At 39.5% G+C, this 23952-nt stretch overlaps 1 protein-coding gene and 2 long non-coding RNA genes across 7 annotated transcripts in view; 2 read left to right on the top strand and 1 right to left on the bottom strand.

Moving 5' to 3' along the window:
- TDRD3 (tudor domain containing 3) overlaps nt 1–9793 on the top strand; it is a 197371-nt gene extending 187578 nt beyond the window's left edge. For all 5 annotated transcript variants that reach the window (XM_081550321.1, XM_081550322.1, XM_081550320.1 and 2 more), the window contains 2 exons: nt 2633–2758; nt 9542–9793. In XM_081550321.1, the coding sequence (XP_081406447.1) occupies nt 2633–2749 (117 nt within the window). In that variant the 3' untranslated portion in view covers nt 2750–2758; nt 9542–9793. The remainder of the gene's footprint in view (nt 1–2632; nt 2759–9541) is intronic.
- Nucleotides 2559–11299, bottom strand: LOC145529730 (uncharacterized). Its single transcript, XR_014071318.1, has 4 exons — nt 11014–11299; nt 10440–10550; nt 10200–10354; nt 2559–2807 (listed from the first exon to the last, which is right to left on the bottom strand). It is a non-coding gene; the product is annotated as an uncharacterized LOC145529730 (long non-coding RNA).
- A 37-nt stretch (nt 11300–11336) lies between these two features.
- Nucleotides 11337–23952, top strand: part of LOC145529729 (uncharacterized) — a 61854-nt gene continuing 49238 nt past the window's right edge. The window contains exons 1-3 of the long non-coding RNA XR_014071317.1: nt 11337–11610; nt 12299–12399; nt 12804–12913. This is a non-coding gene — a long non-coding RNA (uncharacterized LOC145529729). The remainder of the gene's footprint in view (nt 11611–12298; nt 12400–12803; nt 12914–23952) is intronic.

Here is a 23952-nt window from a genome sequence, read left to right as displayed (position 1 = left end):
GAACCAGGTAAATCTGATTGCATGGCTCAGGTGAGCAAAATTGTGAGTCCCAATAAAATGGCTCTAAATCTCAAAAGCTTCAGTGAAGATGACCTGGCTCAGTTCTATTTTTGTGAAAATTGTCACCAGTCTTTTAAAGAGCCTTGTCTGAGTCAGAAATAAAACGGTCCTGGTATGGACTCTTCCGCTAGTGAGCTCTGTAACTTGGCAGAATCACCTCTCTGGGTTTAGAGATTTTCATGTCTGTCAAGTCTAGGGGGACAGACCAGATAGCTTTCCAGGAATGTACCAGCTCAAAATAGTGTCAGATTTTTTTTCAAATATTCATGAACTATGAAATTAAGGTTTTTTTTTTTAGTTTTAAAGCTGTTACAGACTAGTGAAACTAAAATAAAAGAAGATAAAGTTATAAATTTCATCCAAAGAAACTGATGTATTGATCTGTTACATGGAAAGAATTGCTCATTAAGGGCTAAAAATTACTAGCTCTAGACTATATGAAGTGATTTTTGTGGGTAACCAGGTTTTCCCCAACTGCTCTGTGGGAGTAATATTTAAAAGTTAAAAAAGCAAGATTGTGGCTTTGATGAAAACTGAGAACCAAGCTATCAGAATCTATTTTATTTTTTGCTTCCTTTTTGTATAAAATAATTGTGAAGACATCAAATAATATGAAATAAATCCCATGGTTGGTCATCTCTACAAAATCATTTAATTGGCTCTGGCTAGTATAGTCTGAGAATCTTTTAAACTATAGAGACAGTTTTTCAAATAGCAGTGCCATATTTATCATATAAATCTAGCTCACTCAGCAAATGTAGTGTCCTACCTTTAACACTGTATTTTACTGATAAACTGTATAAATTTTTAGACCTAACCAATTCTGCAGTTCTGGATGTGGAGAATAATAATATTCCATTCTAATTCCTGAAACAATTACTTTACCTTCTACAGCAGCAAATGTATTTTCATCCTTCTCAGTTAATATACAGAGCTTCACATGTCATAAAAATAAATAGTTTCTTTTCAAATTTAGCTATAATATTTGAAAATAATCATTCAGAGCAGTGACCATATTAATAAAAAATAATTCTCTCCTGAACACTTTAATTTTCCTTACTGTATTTTAATTGCTTTACTAAATTATAAACGTTTATCTAATGCTTCTAACCATTTTGAGGCCGATTATTAATGAAAGGGGCATAGAGGATGGAAAACTAATCTGGAAGTTTGTCTGTAAAATGTTGTTATTGAGTTAGTTATGCCAGATATATTGTCAGATTTCTTTATTCTCTTATTAAGATGATGATAGCGACTTAAGGGTGATCATTAATTTTTGGCTCTTGGTTTATTTCTTTTAATGCAGACTAAGACTTAAAGTAGCAGTGTCTGAATCAAAACTCAGATTTACCTTTGAAATATTAGGGCAAAGTCAGAAAGCTTTCCGGGACTTCAGTGTCCTATATATAAAATGGAAAAATGGTTCTTAAGAATAGTGTGGAGAATGCCTATTAATGAGGGATTTGTTCATGCCAAATATTAAATATCATTTCTAAATAATAGGATTTCGTCAAATTATCTTAGCATCTTTCTACTTGCATCAAGTAAAACTGCAATAGTTTGATCTGTAAAAATTAAAGTATAGAACTCAGTCTTTCATGTAACTCCATTTGGTGTTAGGGTCAAAGGAAAGTTATCCTTGGGGGTGGACAATTCAGTGATCAAGTAAGGAGGAGGAGGAAATAATAGCATAAATTTCCTAAATCATTCAAATTATTGTGCTTAGATAATTCAGAGAGCCAATATTTTTGTCTCTCTCCAAAAGGAACATACTTCATAGCTGCATTAATTTAAAACACTAAAATAACAGGGTGGCAGCACTCAGTAAGAAACCAGTGTGACTTTTGCTACATTTCTGTTGCTGCTAAATCCTTTTCAAATATTGTAATTAACTATACTCTTTCTGCTATTTATTTTGCTTATCCTAATTTATTCATGCCATTCCTTGAGCTGCTAGTTCTATACCCTTAGTAAGAAAGAAGACGAGAAGAAAACAGTTTGTGTCTTATTGTGGTGATTGCTATGCCTCGCATGAAGCTTTCTTTATATGTAAATTATATTTCTCTCTTCGTTCCAATCCATTATCTTTTCCTGTCTCTAGATGTTGGACATTTCATCAGATGAGGACTAACAGCTGGTGAATGTTCTCTGGCTCCTCAATCCCTTTTCCATATCTTGCCAAAACCCCCTTCCATGATAAATGCCCAGAAGCCCAAATATTCAATTAAAATTGTATTATAATGTTGTTTTTCTATGTTTTTACCACATTATGTCAAGTCATTTGAGGAGATAACCATAATGTTATGTGGAAATAGTTTCCTTTTCTAGATTAAATTTGATTCTGATGTTACCACTATCAATTTCATTCTTCTATTAACAACAACCAAAAGTTTTTACAGTGTCCGTGCCTTCTTTTTCCTCTTTCCCCTACTGCCCTCTATTATAAAAGTTGACAAATGTAAATCCCAGGGCAGCTTAATAGGGTATAGCAAAATGGAGACTGTAAAGTGTATTTACTGTAGGAAACATGGAACTGTTTTGAACATGTTAAATCACTACTCTTTGCAAACAGGAGGAAGAAGGCACCTATGACCAAACTCTTGAGTTCCGTAGAGGAGGTGACGGCCAGCCAAGACGATCCACTCGACCAACTCAGCAGTTCTACCAGCCTCCCCGGGCTCGGAACTAATGCGACAAGGTACACTTGGCATTGTGAGAAGCTTTCCACGTACAGGAAGATGCTATTCCTGTTAAATATATAAGCACAGTTATTAATATTTCATGATAACATACAGGCATACTTCATTTTATTGTGCTTCTCCTGATTACACTTCACAGATACTTGCATTTTTTACAAATTGTAAGTTTCTGGCAACACAGTGTCAGGGAAGTCTGTCAGTGCCATTTTTTCTAACAGCATTTGCTCCCTTTCTTTCTGTCTTTTTGTAAGGATTTTGGTAATCCTTACAATATTTCAAACTTCATCATTATTGTATTTGTTATGGTGATCTGTGGTTAGTCTTCTTTGATGTTAGTATTGCAAAATGATTATGACTCACTAAAGGTGATGGTTAACATTTTTTAGCAATAAAGTATTTTTAATTAAGGTATGTACATGGGTTCTTAGACATATTGTTATTGCACACTCAGTAGACAGCAGTTTAGTGTGAATAAAACTTTTATATGCACTGGGACACCAAAAACTTAGTGTGACTTGCTTTGTTACAATATTCACTTTATTGTGGTGGTCTGGAACCGAACCCTCAATATCTCTGAGGTTTGCCTGTAATAGATGAAAACTGATATTTTAAAACCATTTTCAGTTATAAAGTATTTAAGATAATACCATAGTTACAAACTACTTTTCTCCGGACCTTTCCCCACAAATGCTGTCCTTAATCCCCTTTTTTTCCCTATACCTACTCTTTTCTATTGAAGGTGATGACAATCAGTGAAATGACTATAGGTTTGAAAGTAGGAAAAAGATAAAAGAAAACAAAGGACCAGATAATTATCAACCTAGATAACTGAGTTTATTTCTTGTTGTTTAATTAATTTCCATCCTTTTTAAGAAAGAGGAAGTGTTTCATATATATCTTCAGGAATTCAGTGAAGACAACCTTACTGCTTGTTGAGATGCAATTTAGGAGCCTTATGCTATCGATCCAGATACTTTCATCCTCGAGTTTCAGAAAGAAGGTTACTATCTGAAAATCATCTTCAGTAAGAAGGAAGATATAACAAAGAAGTCAGCAAATTATAGGACCAATCTAAGGCATTTCATTTTGATGAACAGAGACCTTATTTCTTAGTAGGTTCTTAGAAAGGAATACTTCTGCCATCTTTGATAACATTTCTATTTTTTCCTTATGCCAGGACTTTTGATTATTTCTTTTAATACTTAGAGTTTTCACATTACAGCTTTTGCTCTATATCACATAAACACTCTTAGACTTTATATCTTTTTTCTTAGTCTCTTCTTAGTAGAAGACTACTGAGAATTTTTAAGAAATTGTCCCAGTTCCTTACTTCAGCTGTTTATTCTGACAAAGCTGTTATCCCCATTGTGTGTGTCCCCTACTCAGTGACTCTCTCAGCTTCTCACAGCAGCCAAGACTGTTTAGCACTGGAAATGCAGCTAGCCTGAATTGAGGTGTGCTATAAATAAAGAATGAATCAGTCAGTTCATTTCAGTCGCTCAGTCGTGTCTGACTCTTTGCAACCCCATGAATTGCAGCATGCCAGGCCTCCCTGTCCATTGGGCATTTTTCTGTAGCATGCAAGAACTGACCAAAGCAGAATCAAAGTATATGTAAGGACTTCAGCAACTTTACATTGTGCGCAGTCAAGCATCCACTTTTAAAATAAGCTCAATGTGCTTATAATTAAATCTTATTTAAGGTAAATGAAAACTGAGACTTCCCTGTTAGCTTTCCAGTGTCTTCTGAACTGTTTAAAACAGGTTTTAAAATGCAGCCAAAGGTTCTCAACCCCCCAATTGCTGTAGGACAGGAGATGCAGGACTCCAGGACACTTCAAGGATGCCTGGGGCTGTTGAAAGCAGGGCCGAGTAGAGAGGAGATGTGAGAGTGAGGAAGGGTGTAGCCGGACGGTAGAACTCTTAAGTCCTCTGGGCCCTTCTTTAGTGTCTTTCATGTTTTCTACATTCAGTTCAGTTCAGTTGATTCGCTCAGTCCTGTCCGACTCCTTGCAACCCCAAGCATGCCAGGCTTCCCTGTCCATCACCATCTCCCGGAGTTTACTCAAACTCATGTCCATTGAGTCAGTGATGCCATCCAACCATCTCATCCTCTGTCGTCCCCTTTTCCTCCCACCTTCAGTCTTTCCCAGCATCAGGGTCTTTTCAAATGAGTCAGCTCTTCTCATCAGGTGGCCAGATTATTGGAGTTTCAGCTTCAGCATCAGTACTTCCAGTGAATATTCAGGACTGATTTCCTTTAGGATGGATTTGTTGGACCTCCTAGCAGTCCAAGGGACTCTCAAGAGTCTTCTCCAGCACCACAGTTCAAAAGCATCAGTTCTTCAGCTCTCACCTTTCTTTATAGTCCAACCCTCACATCCATACGTGACCACTGGAAAAACCATAGCTTTGACTTGATGAACCTTTGTTGGCAAAATAATGTCTCTGCTTTTTAATATGCTAAGTTGGTCATAACTTTTCTTCCAAGGAGCAAGCGTCTTTCAATTTCATGGCTGCATTTATCATCTGCAGTGATTTTGGAGCCCCAAAAAATAAAGTCTGTCACTGTTTCCACTGTTTCCCCATCTATTTTCTATGAAGTGATGGGACCAGGTGCCATGATCTTAGTTTTCTAAATGTTGAGTTTTAAGCCAACTTTTTCACTCTCCTCTTTCACTTTCATCAAGAGGTTCTTTAGTTCTTCTTCACTTTCTGCCATAAGGGTGGTGTCATCTGCATATCTGAGGTTATTGATATTTCTCCCGGCAATCTTGATTCCAGCTTTTGCTTCCTCCAGCCCAGCGTTTCTCATGATGTACTCTGCATATAAGTTAAATAAGCAGGCTGACAATATACAACCTTGACATACTCCTTTTCCCATTTGGAACCAGTCTGTTGTTTCATGTCCAGATCTAACTGTTGCTTTCTGTCCTGCATACAGGTTTCTCAAGAGGCAGGTCAGGTAAGGTGGTCTGGTATCCTCATCTCTTTAAGAATTTTCCAGAGTTTGTTGTGATCCACACAGTCAAAGGCTTTGACATAGTCAATAAAACAGAAGTAGATGTTTTTCTGGAATTCTCTTGCTTTTTTGATGATCCAACGGATGTTGGCAATTTGATCTCTGGTTCCTCTGCCTTTTCTAAATCCAGCTTGAACATCTGGAAGTTTACAGTTCACATACTGTTGAAGCCTGGCTTGGAGAATTTTGAGCATTACTTTACTAGCGTGTGAGATGCGTGCAATTGTGTGGTAGTTTGAGCATTCTTTGGCATTTCCTTTCTTTGGGATTGGAATGAAAACTGACCTTTTCCATTACCTTTTCCTAATGTTTTCTACATTAGGGCTCCATCAAAAATTTCCTTTGAAAAAGAGTACACTGCTTAAAAGTAAATTATGAAGGGTAGCCCTCGGGTAATCATAGCTTATTTGTATCAGAATGTACAATGCAGACTGTTCCTAGTCAGCTAAAACATAACAATCTTAGTGGTTCTCTATGTACCCTGAGTTAAAACTCCCATCTTTCCCAGATGCTTGTTTTGGATTGTACTGTTGACATAGAAAATCCTCACAGTAAGAAAATTAATTTTGGCAGAGAACAGTCCCATAATGGTATCACTAAAAAAACCTCACTGCAAAATGTATCCTAAAAATTAATTAATTAAGCAGGACACATGTGATCTTAGTTGAAAAACTTTATTTATTCATTTTTTAAGATACATTTTTCTTTATTGAAGGATAATTGCTTTACAGAATTTTGTTGTTTTCTGTCAAACCTCAACATGCATCAGCCATAGGTATACATATGCCCCCTCCCTTTTGAACCTCCCTCCCATCTCCCTCGCCGTCCCACTCCTCTAGGTTGATACAGAGCCCCTGTTTGAGTTTCCTGAGCCATACAGCAAATTCCTGTTGGCTATCTATTTTACATGTGGTAATGTAAGTTTTCATGTTGCACTTAGTTCAGACATATGTTATAGAGGATTATGAAGTAGAATTAAATATACTCTCTTTGAATGGGAAGTTCAGCAACAAGGATTATACTTTTTGCTTTTGTCACACAACTGAATATATTATTTTCTTATTCAATGAAAAGATACTTTATTATTTCCACATTCCTAGTTTCCATTTAACTTAATTATTTAAAAACAAGATTATGTTGTATCCAACCATTTGACTTGACTTCCAGCAAATATAAACATGAACTTTTTATCACTTTTTTTTTTTGAAGTTCATAGTTGTTGTCTTTTTATGTTTTGAGTACTTTGCCAGATGATGAATGACATAGTAACTGCTCAGTAAGTGTTTTTTAAGTCAGTATATTTTGATAAAGTTGTTTATGTGTAATTTACATATTCTTCGATTGTCCTAAGGAGTTTTGTTTACAAGTCTCCTACACCAACCCCCACCCCTACACATTCATATACTCCCCCAGAGGTGGAAAACGAGTTGGATTCTGCTTGAGCCTGGTACTAAGGACAATATCAGTGATTAGTAAAAGTAGGAGATACCTGGGAGTTAGGACTCAGTGAGAGGAGGAGGTCTCAAGAGAGCAATATGGGAAATAGGCCTAGGTCTGAGAAAAAGTGGTGGCAAGTTAGATCCAAGCCCTGAGGGAGGAAAGGACCCAAACCTCTATTATCTGGACTTGTCATTATTACAGACAACTTAGAAGTAAGAGCAGTTATGGATAAGGTTTCCAATAGTTCTTTAACCAGTGAAAGGGACCAAACTATGTGCATTTGAAAAGGTTTCTGACATGATTGGTGTCCTAGAAATTAGATACCAGTTAGTAGGGGCAGGGTTTAGAGAATTTTTTTTTGTTTTAAGTAGAGTCGATTTAGTTTTCTTTTGCAATACTTTGGCCACCTGATGAGGAGAACTGACTCATTTGAAAAGGCCCTGATGCTGGGAAAGATTGAAGGCGGGAGGAGAAGGAGATGACAGAGGATGAGATGGTTGGATGGCATCACCGACTCTATGGACATGAGTTTGAGTAAACTCCGGGAGTTGGTGATGGACAGGGAAGCCTGGCGTGCTGCAATCCATAGGATCGCAAAGAGTTAGACACAACTGAGCAACTGAACTGAACTGATTTAGTTTTACAGATGAATTTTAAAGCTTCACTTTCACGGTGGGGTAGAGTCTTCTGAAGATAATCTAAAAGCTGAGGAAGTTTTGAAGAAGGGAAGAGGCAGTGGCTACATGAGAGTGTGTGAACCAAAACAGTGTTACTGGTGGTGGCAGAAGAGTATCACTTTAGACTTATTAAGAGTTTGACCTTGATGTGTTCATTGCTATCATGAACTTCTGAATAAGAATGATATGATCAAAATTAAGCTTAGAAATACTGCTGTTGGATATAGGATGGATTAAGCACCAGAAGGGAAAGAATCTATGAAGCTATTGCATTGGTCTAGCTGAAGAGTAGTTAGAGCTTCGAGTTCTGCTGTGAAAAGAGAAATGGCAGACCTGTGTAGACTTTGACATATCAGAGGAGGTTCCCTACTGCCATGGAGGTTAAGGCTGAGTATGTAGAGTGGTTTAGTAAATGGTGACTCAATTTTAATTTCACTTCTAGTTTCTTTGATGAAAGAATAATTGTCTTCATAGTTTTACATATTAACCAAAACCTCGAAACTGATCACTAAGCATAGTTGTTGTTTAGTCGTCCGACTCTTTTGTGACCCTGTAGACTGTAGCCCTCGAGGCACCTCTGTCCATGAGATTCTGGTATGGGTTGCCACTTCCCTCTCCAGGGGATCTTCCTGACCCAGGGATTGAACCCACGTTGCCTGCATTGCAGGAGGATTCTTTAGTGCTGAGCCACCAGGGAAGCCCCTTTGAAACCAATAGCTAAGCATACATTACTATATAAATATCATGACCTTGTTTATTTTCTAAGGTCCAGGTTTTAACACCATTTTTAGCTAGTAAAAGATACATTTTTAGATGGCTTTCTGTTTGTTTGGGGTTTTTTTTTGGACAATAAAGACCAGCATCCTTTTGCAAAATTTTTCAAATAAAGGTCAGGGAAGTGATCACTATTAAGACAGATGTTATAGAACCCCATGAAGCCAGCAGGATAGGCATCATGTGAGGATAATAGTACCCAAATCTCTATTTTCTAATCAGGAGACTATTTACTTCAGAGGATTTATGACCTGTTTGAATGCAGCCATGGGAATGCTTCCCATCCCTGCCCAACCAGTTTCTTTTATCCATGAAACTGAAACAAGACTGGAGCAAATAGGGCTTCTCTCACCGCCTCTCAGCCTTTTCTGTTGTCACGACCCAGAGCGTTTCTGCTGGAGTGGTATCTGATAAAGGTGGGGAACAGGCAGGGGAGGCAACAGGCTTAGGTAAATTACCTGTGAGACTGAACCAGCTCAGAGGGGTTCATAGGGGAAATGGAGGTGGGTAGGATGGGGGTAGATGCGATTCAGTGGCAGACTGCATCTTTTTTAGGTCACCCTCTGTTAAACTCTTCTCAGTTAATCCAGATTCCTGAAGCAACGTGCTAGCAATAGAGGGACTAACAGTGACAGAGATGTACTTTAAAAGTTTCTAGAAGGAAAAATTATTTTTGAAAGACTTTGCTTTTTGCTTACATACTGATTTATAGAAATTATGTTTATAAATTAGCAGTGTCCAGTTTGCTCTGCTTGTGATCTATTGATATCTATACAAACACTTCACAGTTACAGGTAAGTTTCAGCAGTGTATGTATGAAGAAGTCAACTTGAGGCGCCAATTTCACTCTCTTCTTCTCTTCTTAAATAGAGTATGAAGAAAGGAGCTGTTGACTGAACCATCCTGGTCAGAACCTGTTGATAGACCTCCTGCTTTCCCTTTGGAGTAAGATGCAGACATGGTGGATATTACTATTTGGAGAACTAAAAGGCAGATTTTAGGGGGAAAAATTCAACCCACATAAAGAATGGGGAAAAAAATACAAAGTTAAATAAAGCAAATAACTTTTACAAGTGGAAGAATTTTTTCTTCTGCCATCAATAAAACCAATGCACTATTAAATACATTGTTTTGCTATATGTTTTATTTGCTGAATGTTATTTTTCTTGTTCATCTGGCATTAACCCCATACTAATTGCCTTCTGTAGAATGGCAATTACAGCATACTGAAGCCCCACTGTAATTACAGAATAAACTGACTGACACAGTTTGCCACATTTCTTGACAAAACAACCTGAAGCCAAATAGCAGTTCTTAGTATGGTAACACTGCTAAATATGACAGCAAAAAAAATATTCAAAACCTGGATATGTTGTTTTAGCACTCTATTAATGTAATTCAATCAAAAAACAGGCATTCCCTTCCTTATAAAATGTGCAGTGGATCTTTTAAGATGTATCTGGTTGCAGATAACAGAAAACCCAGCTCAAACTGGTTAAACACTCAAGTGCTGGCTTATTTCACTTACCAGAAGCACATTAAGTTTCCATTGACTTAATTCAGTGACTCAGAGTTGTCATGAAAGATCCTGAGCTTTGTTCTTTTCATCTCATTTCTGCTTTCTGTGACATAAGCTTCATTCTTCAGCTCCGTATGATCCCAGGATGGCTACGGCTTCCTGAGCTGTTCAGTGCAGGCATGGGGTTGGGGTCCCTTCTGGAAGTGCACTCAGAAGAGAAAAGAAGCCTTCCCCTTGGGCTGCATTTACCTGTATTGTGTGACTTTTCAGCCTTTGAACCAGAAACTTCAGCAGGGGTCCATGGATGAGTTTAGGCCTGATTCAAGTGGGGCAATCTGTTTTCCTGAAAGCATATTCAATCTGAGACAGAGGATATATGTGAAAGTCAGGGTACTTGCCAAAATGAAAGTGAGAGGTATTGTCAGAAGCAACCAGAATCTTCATTACAGAGAACCAATATGTCTGAGCTATAGATTCTTAATAGGACAAAAATAATAGCCCCATAGTCTCAGTCTTATGAAGTCAGATGTGAGTGGTTAAAAAATAAGGAGAAAGAGGGATGAAGGAAGGGAATGAGGGAGGGAGGAAGGAAGGAAAGAAGGGGAAAATAGAATTCTCTGTTCAAAATAATTGACAAAATTTAGTACTTTGCTTTGAAAGAGAAGGCCTTAGGCATTTTCTCAGGACCTGTTAATTCTAAGTTTTGTTTATTTGTTAGTCCACAGTCAATTGTTTGTTTCTACAGTATCTTAATAAGTGAAAGAGTACAGGTGAGAAAAACATGGCTGTTAGTGTAGGGGTTTTTTGTTTCTTATTTTTTTACCATCGCTATGCTTCATAATAAGAAGTGGAGTGGCCTGGGTGTTGGTTGCTTTTTTAAAAAATATCTCCAAGTAATTCTAATGCATATCCTGGATTGAAAACCAGAGGAAGGGCCATGATGACTTTGACAACTAATAAGTTAGCCAGTAAAGGAAGAGGCAGAAGAACGTAAACCGAGGTCTGAGAGTAGCTTCAAGGACTGATTCTCTCCACTTTCTTGTTGGTAGATGAGTTCAGTAGTCCCTAGTACAGTGATAAGCATAGAAGTGTCTCTAAAGTGGATGGCACTAGTGTTGCCTAGTGATTGTCATAGTAACAGTCCCTAAGGATAGTTCTGTGCGGTAGTATGTGACATACATGATTTGACCTGAAGGCATCAAGGAAAAGTTTAGGTTGGAAAGCAAGTGAGGCCAACCTATCTGCCCTGGTGGCTGCTGGGGCACTGAAGGTGACAGCAAGAAGTACTTGACTAAAAGTAAAAGCTAAGCTCCACCATGACTTCCTGTTACTAAGGGCAGCTGCAGGCCTGGATGTGCAGATGGAGTGTGTAATGATAAAATAATTACTAGTTTGCTGAGGTTTTTCTAAGAGCATGGTGGTAAGTATTTTTCATTCATTATCTTTGTCATCTTCACAACTCTAGGACTTTCTTCCCCTTTTTCCCTTCTTACTCTTTGTTTTGGTTTTGGTTTGGTTTTTTTATGGTTATGTTCTGTCGTGTTAATCAGCCCCTTATGTTTGTTTCACAGTTTGTCATTGCCATGACGTGTGACGTCTGTTTGTGCTGTTTGCTCCCAGTTCTGTGGCAGATCCATCCCTTCCCTCTCGTGGCCTCTTCCTCTCCCCACCTCACTCCTACTTCTCCTTCCTTTTCTCTCTCCCTCTTGTTTCAAACCTTACTTTTCTTTGACTTTCCATATTTATACTCTTAGCTCAAGTTCTTACATTTTTTTTCCTTCCAAAAAGTGATTCTATTTATAGTTCAAAAATTATTCAGTAAATATGTTTGGAGTACTGTGTTCTGGGCGCTCTGCTGTAAATAAGACCAGCATGATCTCGAATCTCCCCAAGCTCTAGGTATAGCTCCTTTTATCAGTTTGTTTCAGTATCTAATATATTATCCTCCTCATGTTCCTTTTCTTTATTATCAACTTCATTTCTTAAATGTATTTCATTGACTTTGACTTTCGCTAGACTTCTAATAATTATCAATTTTTAGTTTTAATATTTTACCTTCAGTTCTGCTTTTTAAAATGTTAATTTTAAAAATGTTTTTCACCTCTGAGCCGTGGACATTAGTTTCTGAAGAAAGTCCTCGAGATACAGGGAAGCACCTGAAGTTGTCTCCAAACTTTGGCCACTTCTCCAGAGCAGACCAGACCTGAAGGTCAGTTAGCACTGATAACCACTTTTCCCCACCCTATACCCACTCCACTTATTAAGATACTACAGAAATAACTGTGGCCTAATAAATGAAGAAAACTAAGAGGTAATAGGGTCCAAGAGAATTCCTAAGACACACTCCTACAAAGCAAAGTAGTAAATTTTGTCAGTTGTTTTGGCCAGAGGATTCCCTCCTCCCTCCCTGCAATTTTTCCTACCTCCTTCTCTCTTTCTTTTCTTCTCTCTGTTTCTTTCTTTTCACTTCTAGCTTCACAGAACTAAGATTGAAGACACTGTTTCTGTCACATTAAATAGTTTGTTGTTCACTGGACCATCCAGATTTAGGCCATGATGACAACCCCTACCCCCCTCCCTGGCATTATATGATTCTCTACTATTTTTATATAGATTCATCCCTCAAAGGCCTTTGTTTGTGACTCTACTCATCATGGCTAACCCCACTGCCTGCAAGGAGTAAACATGGATGGAGCAAAGAAGGAAAACACGACTGACAGGTGGTAAGAGAGGTGCTTCCACTGTGACCAGGCTGGAGCGGCCATCAGACTTACCAGCACTGACCCTTTTCTAGAACATACAGGAAAACAAACAAGCTAGGGTGTCAGTGCATGATGTAGAGGACCTTTAGTAGGCCCTGTCTGTAGTCCCATTTCAGATAGATTATGCTATTTTTCAAAGGTAAAAAGTGTGTAAAAATGTTTATCACTCTTTTCTATCTCACGTTTTATCTTTCCAAAGCAACGGAAAGGATAAAGAATCTGCCTGCAGTGCAGGAGACCTGGGTTGGATCCCTGGGTTGGGAATATCCCTTGGAGAAGAAAATGGCAACCCAATCTAGTATCCTTGCCTGGAAAATCTCATGGACAGAGGAGCCTGGTGGGCTGCAGTCCATGGGGTTGCAAAGAGTCGGGCATGACTGAGCAACTAACACTTACTTACTTAAGATGAAAAACATTGCAAGAAACCAGGTTTTGTGTTAGGGAGCACAAATCTTACTATTATCCTAGCTTTGTCACCTGGATAACCACACAGGTAGTTTAATCTGTGGAAGTCTATGTGTTTTTTCAAAATATCAAAAAATTCTTGATGTGAAATGCTATAGAAAGTTATCTTCAATAACAGCAAACTTTGGGCATGTGATGCGAAAAAAAGACCCTTATGACTCCTTAGAAAAAGACTCTGTCGCTGGGAAAGATTGAAGGCAGGAGGAGAAGGGGACGACAGATGCTAGCTTATGGGGAACTATGTCAGATTTGTGATCTCTGCAGAAGATTTAGCTTTGGGACCAGGGACCAGGCTCGGTCACTCAAGAGCTTTTGTGTAGCAGAATTTTATTGAAGTGAAAAAGGGACAGAGAAAGCTTCTGACATCTACATCAGAAGGGGGGTGGAGGGTGCCCCCCTTGCTAGTGTTAGCAAGGGGGCTATATACTTTTTTAATTGGTTATTACAGAAAGTCAAAAAAATGTCTCAAGTTTGTAAAGATCTTACTAGACCCACTCCCACAATATATATTTTAAAATAACAGGATTAGTCAGAAGGTTCTCAAGAAGGAGAAACATGTCCTCAAGCAGGATACATTGTTGTTATATAATCCTTAGTACAGAGTTTAAGCTGAGTTGTTTTGTTGTGTAATTATTGGCTCTGGGCTTAAAGAAAAAGAAACGTTTGTCCTCTTCTCCTCCTTGAGAACTCAAGACCCCTATCTCCTCCTCAGGGACCCCAGAATTCCTATCAACCTGTCTGGGAATTGACTCTCTCACATAGGATGAGATGGTTGGATGGCATCACCGATTCAATGGACGTGAGTTTGAACAAGCTCCGGGAGTTGGTGATAGATGGGGGAGCCTGGTGTGCTGCAGACCATGGGGTTGCAGAGTCGGACACAACTGATTGACTGAACTGAACTGAAGATAGCATAATATGTTTTCATAAAGGATAAGATAGGGCTAGAGACATCAGAAATAATTTTATAGAAATAGGCAAGAGAACACATCTATGGTTAAAATTGTTTTCACTAGAGAAGGAAAATCTTGAATTTGGTGAATAGTTTATATACAGTACCAGACCACCTGACCTGCCTCCTGAGAAATTGGTATGTAGGTCAAGATGCAACAGTTAGAACTGGACATGGAACACCAGACTGGTTCTAAATCGGGAAAGGAGTACGTCAAGGCTGTATATTGTCACCCTGCTTATTTAACTTACATGCGGAGTACATCATGAGAAACGCTGGGCTGGAGGAAGCCCAAGCTGGAATCAAGATTGCTGGGAAAAATATCAATAACCTCAGATATGCAGATGACACCACCCTTATGGCAGAAAGTGAAGAAGAACTAAAGAGCATCTTGATGAAAGTGAAAGAGGAGAGTGAAAAAGTTAGCTTAAAACTCATCATGCAGAAAACCAAGATCATGGCATCTGGTCACATCAGTTCATAGAAAATAGATGGGGAAACAGTGGAAATAGTGAGAGACTATTTTTTGGGGCTCCAAAATCACTGCAGATGGTGATTGCAGCCATGAAATTAAAAGACGCTTGCTCCTTGGAAGAAAAGTTATGACCAACCTAGAAAATGTATCAAAAAGCAGAGACATTATTTTGCCAACAAAAGTCTGCCTAGTCAAACCTATGGTTTTTCCAATAGTCATGTGTGGATGTGAGAGTTGGACTATAAAAAAGCTGAGCACCGAAGAACTGATGCTTTTGAACTGTGGTGTTGGAGGAGACTCTTGAGAGTCCCTTGGACTGCAAGGAGATCCAACCAGTCCATCCTAAAGGAGATCAGTCCTGAATATTCATTGGAAGGACTGATGCTGAAGCTGAAACTCCATGGCCACCTGATGGAAGAGCTGACTCATTTGAAAAGACCCTGCTGGGAAGATTGAAGGTGGGAGAAGAAGGGGATGACAGAGGATGAGATCGTTGGATGGCGTCAGCAACTCAACGGACATGAGTTTGAGTAAACTCTGGGAGTTGGTAATGGACAGGGAGGCCTGGTGTGCTTCAGTCCATGAGGTCACAAAGAGTCAGAAACAACTGAGCAACTGAACTTACTGACTGACATACAATGGGAAGAAGAAAGTACAGCCAAGAGGAGCAGGTGTTGAGCCTGAGGAATAGATTCCATATGCTGGGATAGGTCCTTCTCTCTGGGACTCAAACATGCTCAAGACTGTCTGTTGTTCAGTGCCAGTGAGGGCCTGGCAGACAGCAGGTGGGTGGCAATGTAGGACTAGTTCCAAGAAAGATGTGGACAGGGTCACACATCATCCACAGGGTCCAACACTAGGAGAAATGCAGGGCTCAAGAGGCAGGCTTGAGTCAGGCACAAGAACTCGATCCTCTAGGATCCACATTTTGCCACGTTTGACAATCGGTGCATAGAGAGGGCCTGACATTACTTAAAATAAGGTCACTGATAAAGATTTCAAGGTGATGGTCATAAAGATGTTCAAAGGACGAGGAATAAGAATGGATATACAAGTGAAAAATATGAAGAAGAATTTAAACAGTTGAAGACACAATACCTGAAATAAAAAATACACTGCAGAAAAATCAACAGTAGATTATATGGTATAGAGGAATGGCTCAGTGAACTGGAAGAGTAGTAACAATCACCCAAACTAAATAGAAAAAAAGAATTTTTTAAAATAAGGGAAGTTGAGTGTAAAAGAAGATGGCAGAGGAGTAAGACAGGGAGATGGCCATCTCCCCACAAATACATCAAAAACGTATCAAGATATGGAACAACTCCTACAAAGCAACCTTTTAAATGACAGCTGAAGACCCCAGGCTTCCAAAGAAGCAAGCTAAACTCCCTGGAATGGGGTAGGAGAAAAGATAAAGACATTAAAATGGGCACAAGAGAGAGAACTTCAGGACAGGAGCTTGTGCCCCAAGGGAGGGAGAGAGTTGTGAAGGAGGAAAAGTGTCCATGCACTGGGAAATCCTTCACAGGCAGGGACAAGGGGAAGCTGCGGGAACTCAGAGAACCATGCAAATTGGGGGCCCAGAAGGCAAAATACAGAGAGGGCTGCACTTCTCAGCCCATGAGCAGCTCACAAGGCTTTGCCCTGCCCAGAGGATTGGAGCAGGGAGCTGAGAGATAACCACACAAGCCTTCACTGAGCAGAAGGCGGACTCTGTGCCAAGAGAAGTACACAGGAGCCTCCACCAAACAGGCTGGGCTAGGGAAGCCAAGAGACCCACACAGAAGCCTCCATCTAGCAAGCTTTGGCCTGCAGCACAGGGTGAGACCAGGGGGCAAAGGCTCTGGGAAAGATCCCAGGGAAACATAGGGAGCTGGCAACAGTGAGGACGTGCTGAGGGGCTACTTCATTGTGGCTGTGGAGATAGATGTGTCTATCACTGCCAAAGCTGAGAGGGCTGCCCAAAGCCATACTGAACCTATAGACTCCAAACAAAACCTTCTATTGGACACTGCATTGCCCTTCAGAGAGACAAGATCCAGCTCCATTGACCAGAACACAGGCACAAGTCCCCCTAACCAGGAAACCATCACAGAACGCTAGTCCAACCTCACTCACACAGGGCAGATACCAAAACTAAGAACTAGGACATAGGACCTGGAGAAACTTTTTCTTTTAAATCACACTTTTTATCCCCCCTACATACTTCTACCTTTGTGTTGGCCTTTTGCAATGCTGTGGAGTTTTCCTTTTTTTTCTCTCTCTCTTTTGTAACGTTTTTTAAAGATTGTTTTTCCTCCTTTTTTGGTGATTTTTTAAATTTTGTTTTTGTTCTGTTTGACTGTTGTTGTTCTTGTTCTTTTCCTGCTGTTTGTGTGCTTAGTTGCTCAGTCGTGTACGACTCTTTGCAAACCCATGGGCTGTAGCCTACCAAGCCCCTCTGTCCATGGAATTCTCCAGGCAAGAATACTGGAGTGGGTTGCGATTCTCTTTTCCATTAGTTTTTTAAATTTTTGAGTTTTTTTTTTTTTTATATAAATTTATTTATTTTAGTTGGGAGCTAATTACTTTACAATATTGTAATAGTTTTTGCCATACATTGACATGAATCAGCCATGGGTTTACATGTGTTCCCCTTCCTGGACCCCCCACCCACCTCCCTCCCCATCCCATCCCTTTGGGTCATCCCATTGCCCCTGCCCTGAGCCCTTGTCTCATGCATCGAACATGGAATGGTGTTCTGTTTCACATATGATAATATACATGTTTCAATGCTATCCTCCCAGAACATCCCACCCTCACCTTCTCCCTCAGAGTCCATAAAATTGTTCTATGCATCTGTGTCTCTTATTCTGTCTCGCATATAGGGTTATCATTACCATCTTTCAAATTCCATATATATGCATTAGTATGCTGTATTGTTGTTTTTCTTTCTGGCTTAGTTCACTCTGTATAATGGGCTCCAGTTTCATCCATCTCAGTAGAACCGATTCAAATGTATTTTTTTTAATGGCTGAGTAATATTCCATTGTGTATATGTACCACAGCTTCCTTATCCATTCGTCTGCTGATGGACATCTAGGTTGCTTCCATGTCCTGGCTATTGTAAACAGTGCTGCGATGAACATTGGGGTACACGCGTCTCTTTCAATTCTGGTTTCCTCGGTGTATAAGCCAGCTTTCTCACTCTCCTCTTTCACCCTTATCAAGAGGCTCTTTAGTTTCCCTTCAATTTCTGCCATTAGAATGGTGTCATCTGCATAGCTCAGGTTGCTGCTATTTCTCCTGGCAACATTGATTCCAGTTTGTGATTCATCCAGCCCAGCATTTTTCATGTTGCACTCTGCATAGAAGTTAAATAAGCAGAGTGACAATATACAGCCTTATTGTACTCTTTTCCCAATTTTGAACCAGTCTGTTGTTCCATGTCTGGTTCTAATCAGTGCTTCTTGACCTGCATTCAGTTTCTTGGGAGACAGGTAATGTGGCCTGGTATTCCCATCTCTTTAAGAACTTTCTACAGTTTGTTGTGATCCACACTGTGATGCTCTCTCCCGTGGCGTGTTCCCTACTCCTGCATACTGTGCATAATAGACCATCTGTTCAGTGGCACTTGTCTTCTGGTCTGCTGTTCACGGCAAAACTTGAGTAAAACCAAAATCCCAGGTACATTTTAAAATACCTATAGTTAGTCCTTTCTAGCATCTTCCTACTTAGACATAACAGTTTTCCATGGCATGTGGCCTCTTTAGTTGCAGTGAGCCAATAAACCATGTTTGTTCTGGCAGTCTTTGGCTGGCCCTTGGTTGATCACCCAAAGAAAGATCTCAATCAAAGGGAGAAATGTGAAAGAAAAATCAAATTGAAGTTGGTATTGCTAAGGATGGTATTTCTCTAAAATAAAGCTGAGAGGCCACTGAACATCTCCACCTGGATAGAATCTGAACTTTCCACTTATCATCTTAACAAGGGCATCTAGAACATCTGTCCAAATTTCCATAAACTAAAGATACTTATTGGATCCTTACCCCGAATAACTCGTGACAGCCTATCTTTTAAGGGCAAACATTTCCTTTTTGCATCACAGCCAATCATAATTCTTGCAAAGCAACTTTCACAACCTCATGGATTTGCCTTTATAAGCCCTTGACTCTTTCTCTTCTCCAGAACACTCTTTGGTTTTGCCCAAGTCTATGTCTCCCAAACTGCAATTTTTAAGACTCCAAGTAAAACTCTTTGTTCTTTACAGCCTTAGTTCCAATTGCTGTTTGACAATACACAACATCAGAAGTGGCGTCCTAATTGACTCAGCTCTACCTCTAATGCTGCCGTGACTCGCGTGAGGCACCAAAAGAGTCCCTTGCACTTGGTTATCATTCAGGTGGCCTTGGGTTGTGGGAATAAGTCCTTTCACTTTGAAAACTCCCATTTTTGTAGAAGTTCTGAGCCTTTATTTGAGTGTCCTCTGTTGCTAGGTTTATATGGGAAAAGAATACCTCGTTTGGGTGAATACTCAGTCATGAGGAATTTGGATTCTAAAGACACTGACCACAGGCGGTGCTATCCAAAATGCCAGTTCATTTTTTGTTTAAGGCTTATGGAACCTCCTCTTATCAGTTTCTGTCACATTGGGCTAAAATCACCCATGATGATTAGAAACTCTTTTTGCTCACTTGGAGCTCAAGATTTCTCGATTAGTTTCTTTGCACATTTGGTATTCTGAGGCTTCCAGATGTAACAATGAATCTAGTACTGCTTCCCTCAGACAAACTAATTCGCATTATTTCAAAAGATTTTCAGATTGGGAAAATCCTCTGAGGATTCTGAGACCTCTTTCTCCCTCCGGCTTCTTCTGCTCCTTCCTTTCCCTCCAAACATCCTCCACAATTCTCTATTGCTTTGTATCCATCTCTCTCTGAACTTCCACTTTACAACAATGAGATTGATCCCCTGCAGAAAGCTAGCCATACTGTTCCTCCTGTAATGGCAGGCCCTTTGAAAACCCGGCCCAATGAAGATGGCACCAAAACCATCACATATGGCCCTTGGACTAAGGTAGAATTGCATGCCCTATTGCCTTTCCCAATGTTAAAGAGGATTCAATCGAGTTTGCCAAACAATTTGACCTCACTGAAACACATCAGCCTAACTTCTCAGATTTATGTCAATTAATACATGTGCTTGTAGGAAAGATTATGGCTAAAGAATGGATGGAAGCTGCTGATTGGAAAGAGCATACTGATGATATTTCTGGAGTAGGCACAAGAGGACAAGCAGAGACTCAAAAGTTGGCTAAAGATCTCTACAAATTCCCAGTCTATTTCCTAAATGCAGTGACTGGCATGTTAGGCAACAATGCATCCAATGGCCTGATGAAAATGTCTATGATTATTATAGCCATTTTGAAAAAAAAGTTTTTCCAAATTCTGGCAACAAAGACCTGACATGAAAATGCCTGTTTACTTAACTCTACCTTTATGGAAGGATTGCTAGTTGACTTAGTTAAACCACTTTCCTCAACATGGATTACTCTAAGGCCCCATGTGCTGGTTAGAAGAACAGCTTTCTTGCACTCTCCTCCATGAAACTAGACAGAAACCTACCAGATCTATGGATTCTCAGATCCAAGTTGCTCAACTTATGAATCGTTAAATGAAGTAATTGTCCAGTCCTCTGAATTGGTAGGATACTAATGGAATAATTTAGACTCAAATGGCAAAATTAGGTGAATCATTTAAGCTGACTTGGCTCAAAGTACTACCTTTGGTTTTGCTTAATCTCAGATCCATTCCATCAGAAAAAAAATAGACTATCACCATTTGAAATTTATATTGGCAGGCCCTTGCAACTAGACATGGATCTGCTATCATGAAAGGAGATCTCCTCACCTACTGCAAAGAACTAACAAAAGCCCTTGAAATTAATACAAAAATCTTAGAGCAATATTTTCACAGCGTGCTCCCAAGAGAGGAGGACCTACCACATCATGACCTCCAACTGGTCACTCTGTTTATTGGAAATGACATCTTCACAAAGATATCCAACTTTGTTGGAGGAACCTTACCACATATTGTTAACTAACCACCACACCAATAAAACTAAGGGCACTGACTTATGGATTCATGTTTCTCATTTAAAGAAGGCATACTTCCTGCCTGGACTTCACAACCATCTAGAAACCTGAAGCTAAAGTTAACAGATCAAAGGCCAGGATAATTAAGCAGACTGCTGTTGTGAACAGCTTTCCCAAGATTCAGTACCAGACCCATGTAATCTTCCTTTTTATTGGTTTTTCCACATATCAATTATTTTGATTAGAATGTTTTTCCCCTTATGGGCACAGCTGTATGCTGATTTTAAAAATGAATCCAATTGGATTTGCGGACAACATCTGGGTTACCTTGTGGCTATTTCCACTATAAAGATCCAACTGGTTGGCTTTAAGAAATTTCATTTTAGAAAAAAGAAAAACCAGCAGTACTCTAGAAACCACATATTCAACAATTGGAATCCACATGAATGGCCCATCAAGTAAACCTTTAATGACCTTAGATATTAGCATTTGTTTTCTCTTAATGTCCACTCTCAGGAAAGTACTAAACCAGATCCAAAGAATGTCACTTCTTATCTTTTGTGGGTATTGTTCACCAATTATGGAATGGATTTATATAATTAACACTGGACAGAGTGTTAGGACAGAGTCTGTTAAGGACAGAGTCCCTTGTACAGCAAGTAGATCAAGCCAGTTAATCTTAAAGGAAATCAACTCTGAATATTCACTGGAAGGACTAATGCTGAAGCTCTAATACTTTGATCACCTGATGTGAAGAACTGACTCATTGGAAAAGACCCTGATGCTGGGACAGATTGAGGGTAGGAGGGGAAGGGGGTGACAGAGGATGAGATGGTTGAATGGCATCACCGACTCAATGGACATGAATTTGAGGAAATAGTGAAGGACAGGGAAGCCTAATGTGCTGCAGTTCATGGGGTTGTAAAGAGTCAGACATGACTTAGTGACTGAATAAGAACAATAAGGACATCTAAGTACCAAAGCCCCTTTACGTTAGGAACTGAATATCCATACAAAGATAAAGTGAAAGTAAAAGTGAAAGTGTTAGTCGCTCGGCTGTGTTCGAACCTTTACAACCCCAATGGGGTGTAGTCTACCAGGCTCCTTTATCCATGGGATTCTCTAAGCAAGAATACTGAGGTATCCATTCTCTTCTCCAGGGAATCTTCCTGACACACAGATTGAACTTGGGTCTCCTGTTTTACAGGTGGGTTTTTTACCTAAAGGAGATCAGTTCTGAGTGTTCATTGGAAGGACTGATGTTGAAGCTGAAGCTCCAATACTTTGGCCACCTGATGTGAAGAGCTGACTCATTGGAAAAGACCCTGATTCTTGGAAAGATTGAGGGCAGGAGGAGAAGGGGGCGACAGAGGATGAGATGGCTGGATGGCATCATCAACTCGATGGACATGGGTTTGGGTGGACTCAGGGAGTTGGTGATGGACAGGGAGGCCTGGCATGCTGTGATTCATGGGGTCACAAAGAGTCAGGCACGACTGAGTGACTGAACTGGACTGACTGACTTTACCATCTGAGCCACATAATAATACTCTAACACCTTGGCTGGGGCATCACATGATTATTGTACTACATCACACGATTGTTGTATTGCAGCTATCACTTTGAAAGCTATTGATAGGTTTAAAACTGATTCGGAATGATGACCTTGTATTAATTGGGCTCAAATGGAACCCAGTGGCTTTGTGGAATTCCCTTCTCGGTGGCTAGGATGTTGTACTTTAAGATTCCCTTGGATTCTAGGGCATATTCATACAACCCTCAAAATGATTCCTGCAATTATCCTTTGTTGAAAGCAAGATGGATTAGGTCAGTCTTTCACTGGTGTGATCATCTGGCAGCTATTTTGTTCCCTGACTGGGACTTGAAGATGCCATTACTCATACAAAAGCTTTAACCACATTTACACAACAAGCCCTGAATGACAGCCAACAAGCTGTAAGTCTTTTAAATTCTGAAGTATCTTTAATGAGAGAGGCAGTCTTACAAAATCAGATGGCTTGACTTTATAGTCTCTGAAGGTGGTACCTGTGATATATCAGTCAACTGTGTTTTCAAACCAGATGAATCATCTAATGTCACCTACTTAATAAGTCATATGAGAAAGTAAATAAGTGCTATAAATGATCCAACACCCAGTCTTGGAGAAATACAAAGAAGTTGGTTTGGTTCAGGTGAAAGATGGCTAAAATCTTTGCTATAACATGATTATTAATTCTGGTCATATAATCATTGTCTATGTGTTCTGTAAGTTTTAAAAAATGCTTTGTATCTCTTACTGCTGTATTATTACCCCTTCCACAGGAATTATGATAACTCAACATTTGGAGATGATTAACTACTCATATAAGACTCATCCTATTTATCTCTGGGCTTTCTATTTTGTTCCATTGATCTATATTTCTGTCTTTCTGCCAGTACCATACTGTCTTGATGACTGTGGCTTTGTAGTAGAGCCTGAAGTCAGGAAGGATGATTCCTTCAGTTCCACAGAAAGCCCAGAGATAAATCCATGCACCTATGGCCACCTTATCTTTGACAAAGGAAGCAAGGATATACAATGGAGAAAAGACAATCTCTTTAACAAGTGGTGCTGGGAAAACTGGTCAACCACTTGTAAAAGAATGAAACTAGAACGCTTTCTAACACCATACACAAAAATAAACTCAAAATAGATTAAAGATCTAAACGTAAGACCAGAAACTATAAAACTCCTAGAGGAAAACATAGGCAAAACACTCTCTGACATAAATCACAGTAGGATCCTCTATGACCCACCTGTCAGAGTAATGGAAATAAAAGCAATAATAAACAAATGGAACCTAATTAAACTTAAAAGCTTTTGCACAACAAAGGAAACTATAAGCAAGGTGAAAAGACAGCCTTCAGAAGGGGAAAAAATAATAGAAAATGAAGCAACTGACAAAGAATTAATCTCAAAAATATACAAGCAACTCCTGCAGCTCAATTCCAGAAAAATAAACGATCCAATCAAAAAATGGGCCAAAGAACTAAAC

The sequence above is a fragment of the Giraffa tippelskirchi genome, chromosome 12 (genome assembly GCF_054371585.1).
Source record: "Giraffa tippelskirchi isolate mGirTip1 chromosome 12, T2T-mGirTip1v1.2.pri, whole genome shotgun sequence".
Taxonomy (NCBI): Eukaryota; Metazoa; Chordata; class Mammalia; order Artiodactyla; family Giraffidae; genus Giraffa; species Giraffa tippelskirchi.
This window is presented reverse-complemented; position numbering and strand designations above follow the sequence as displayed.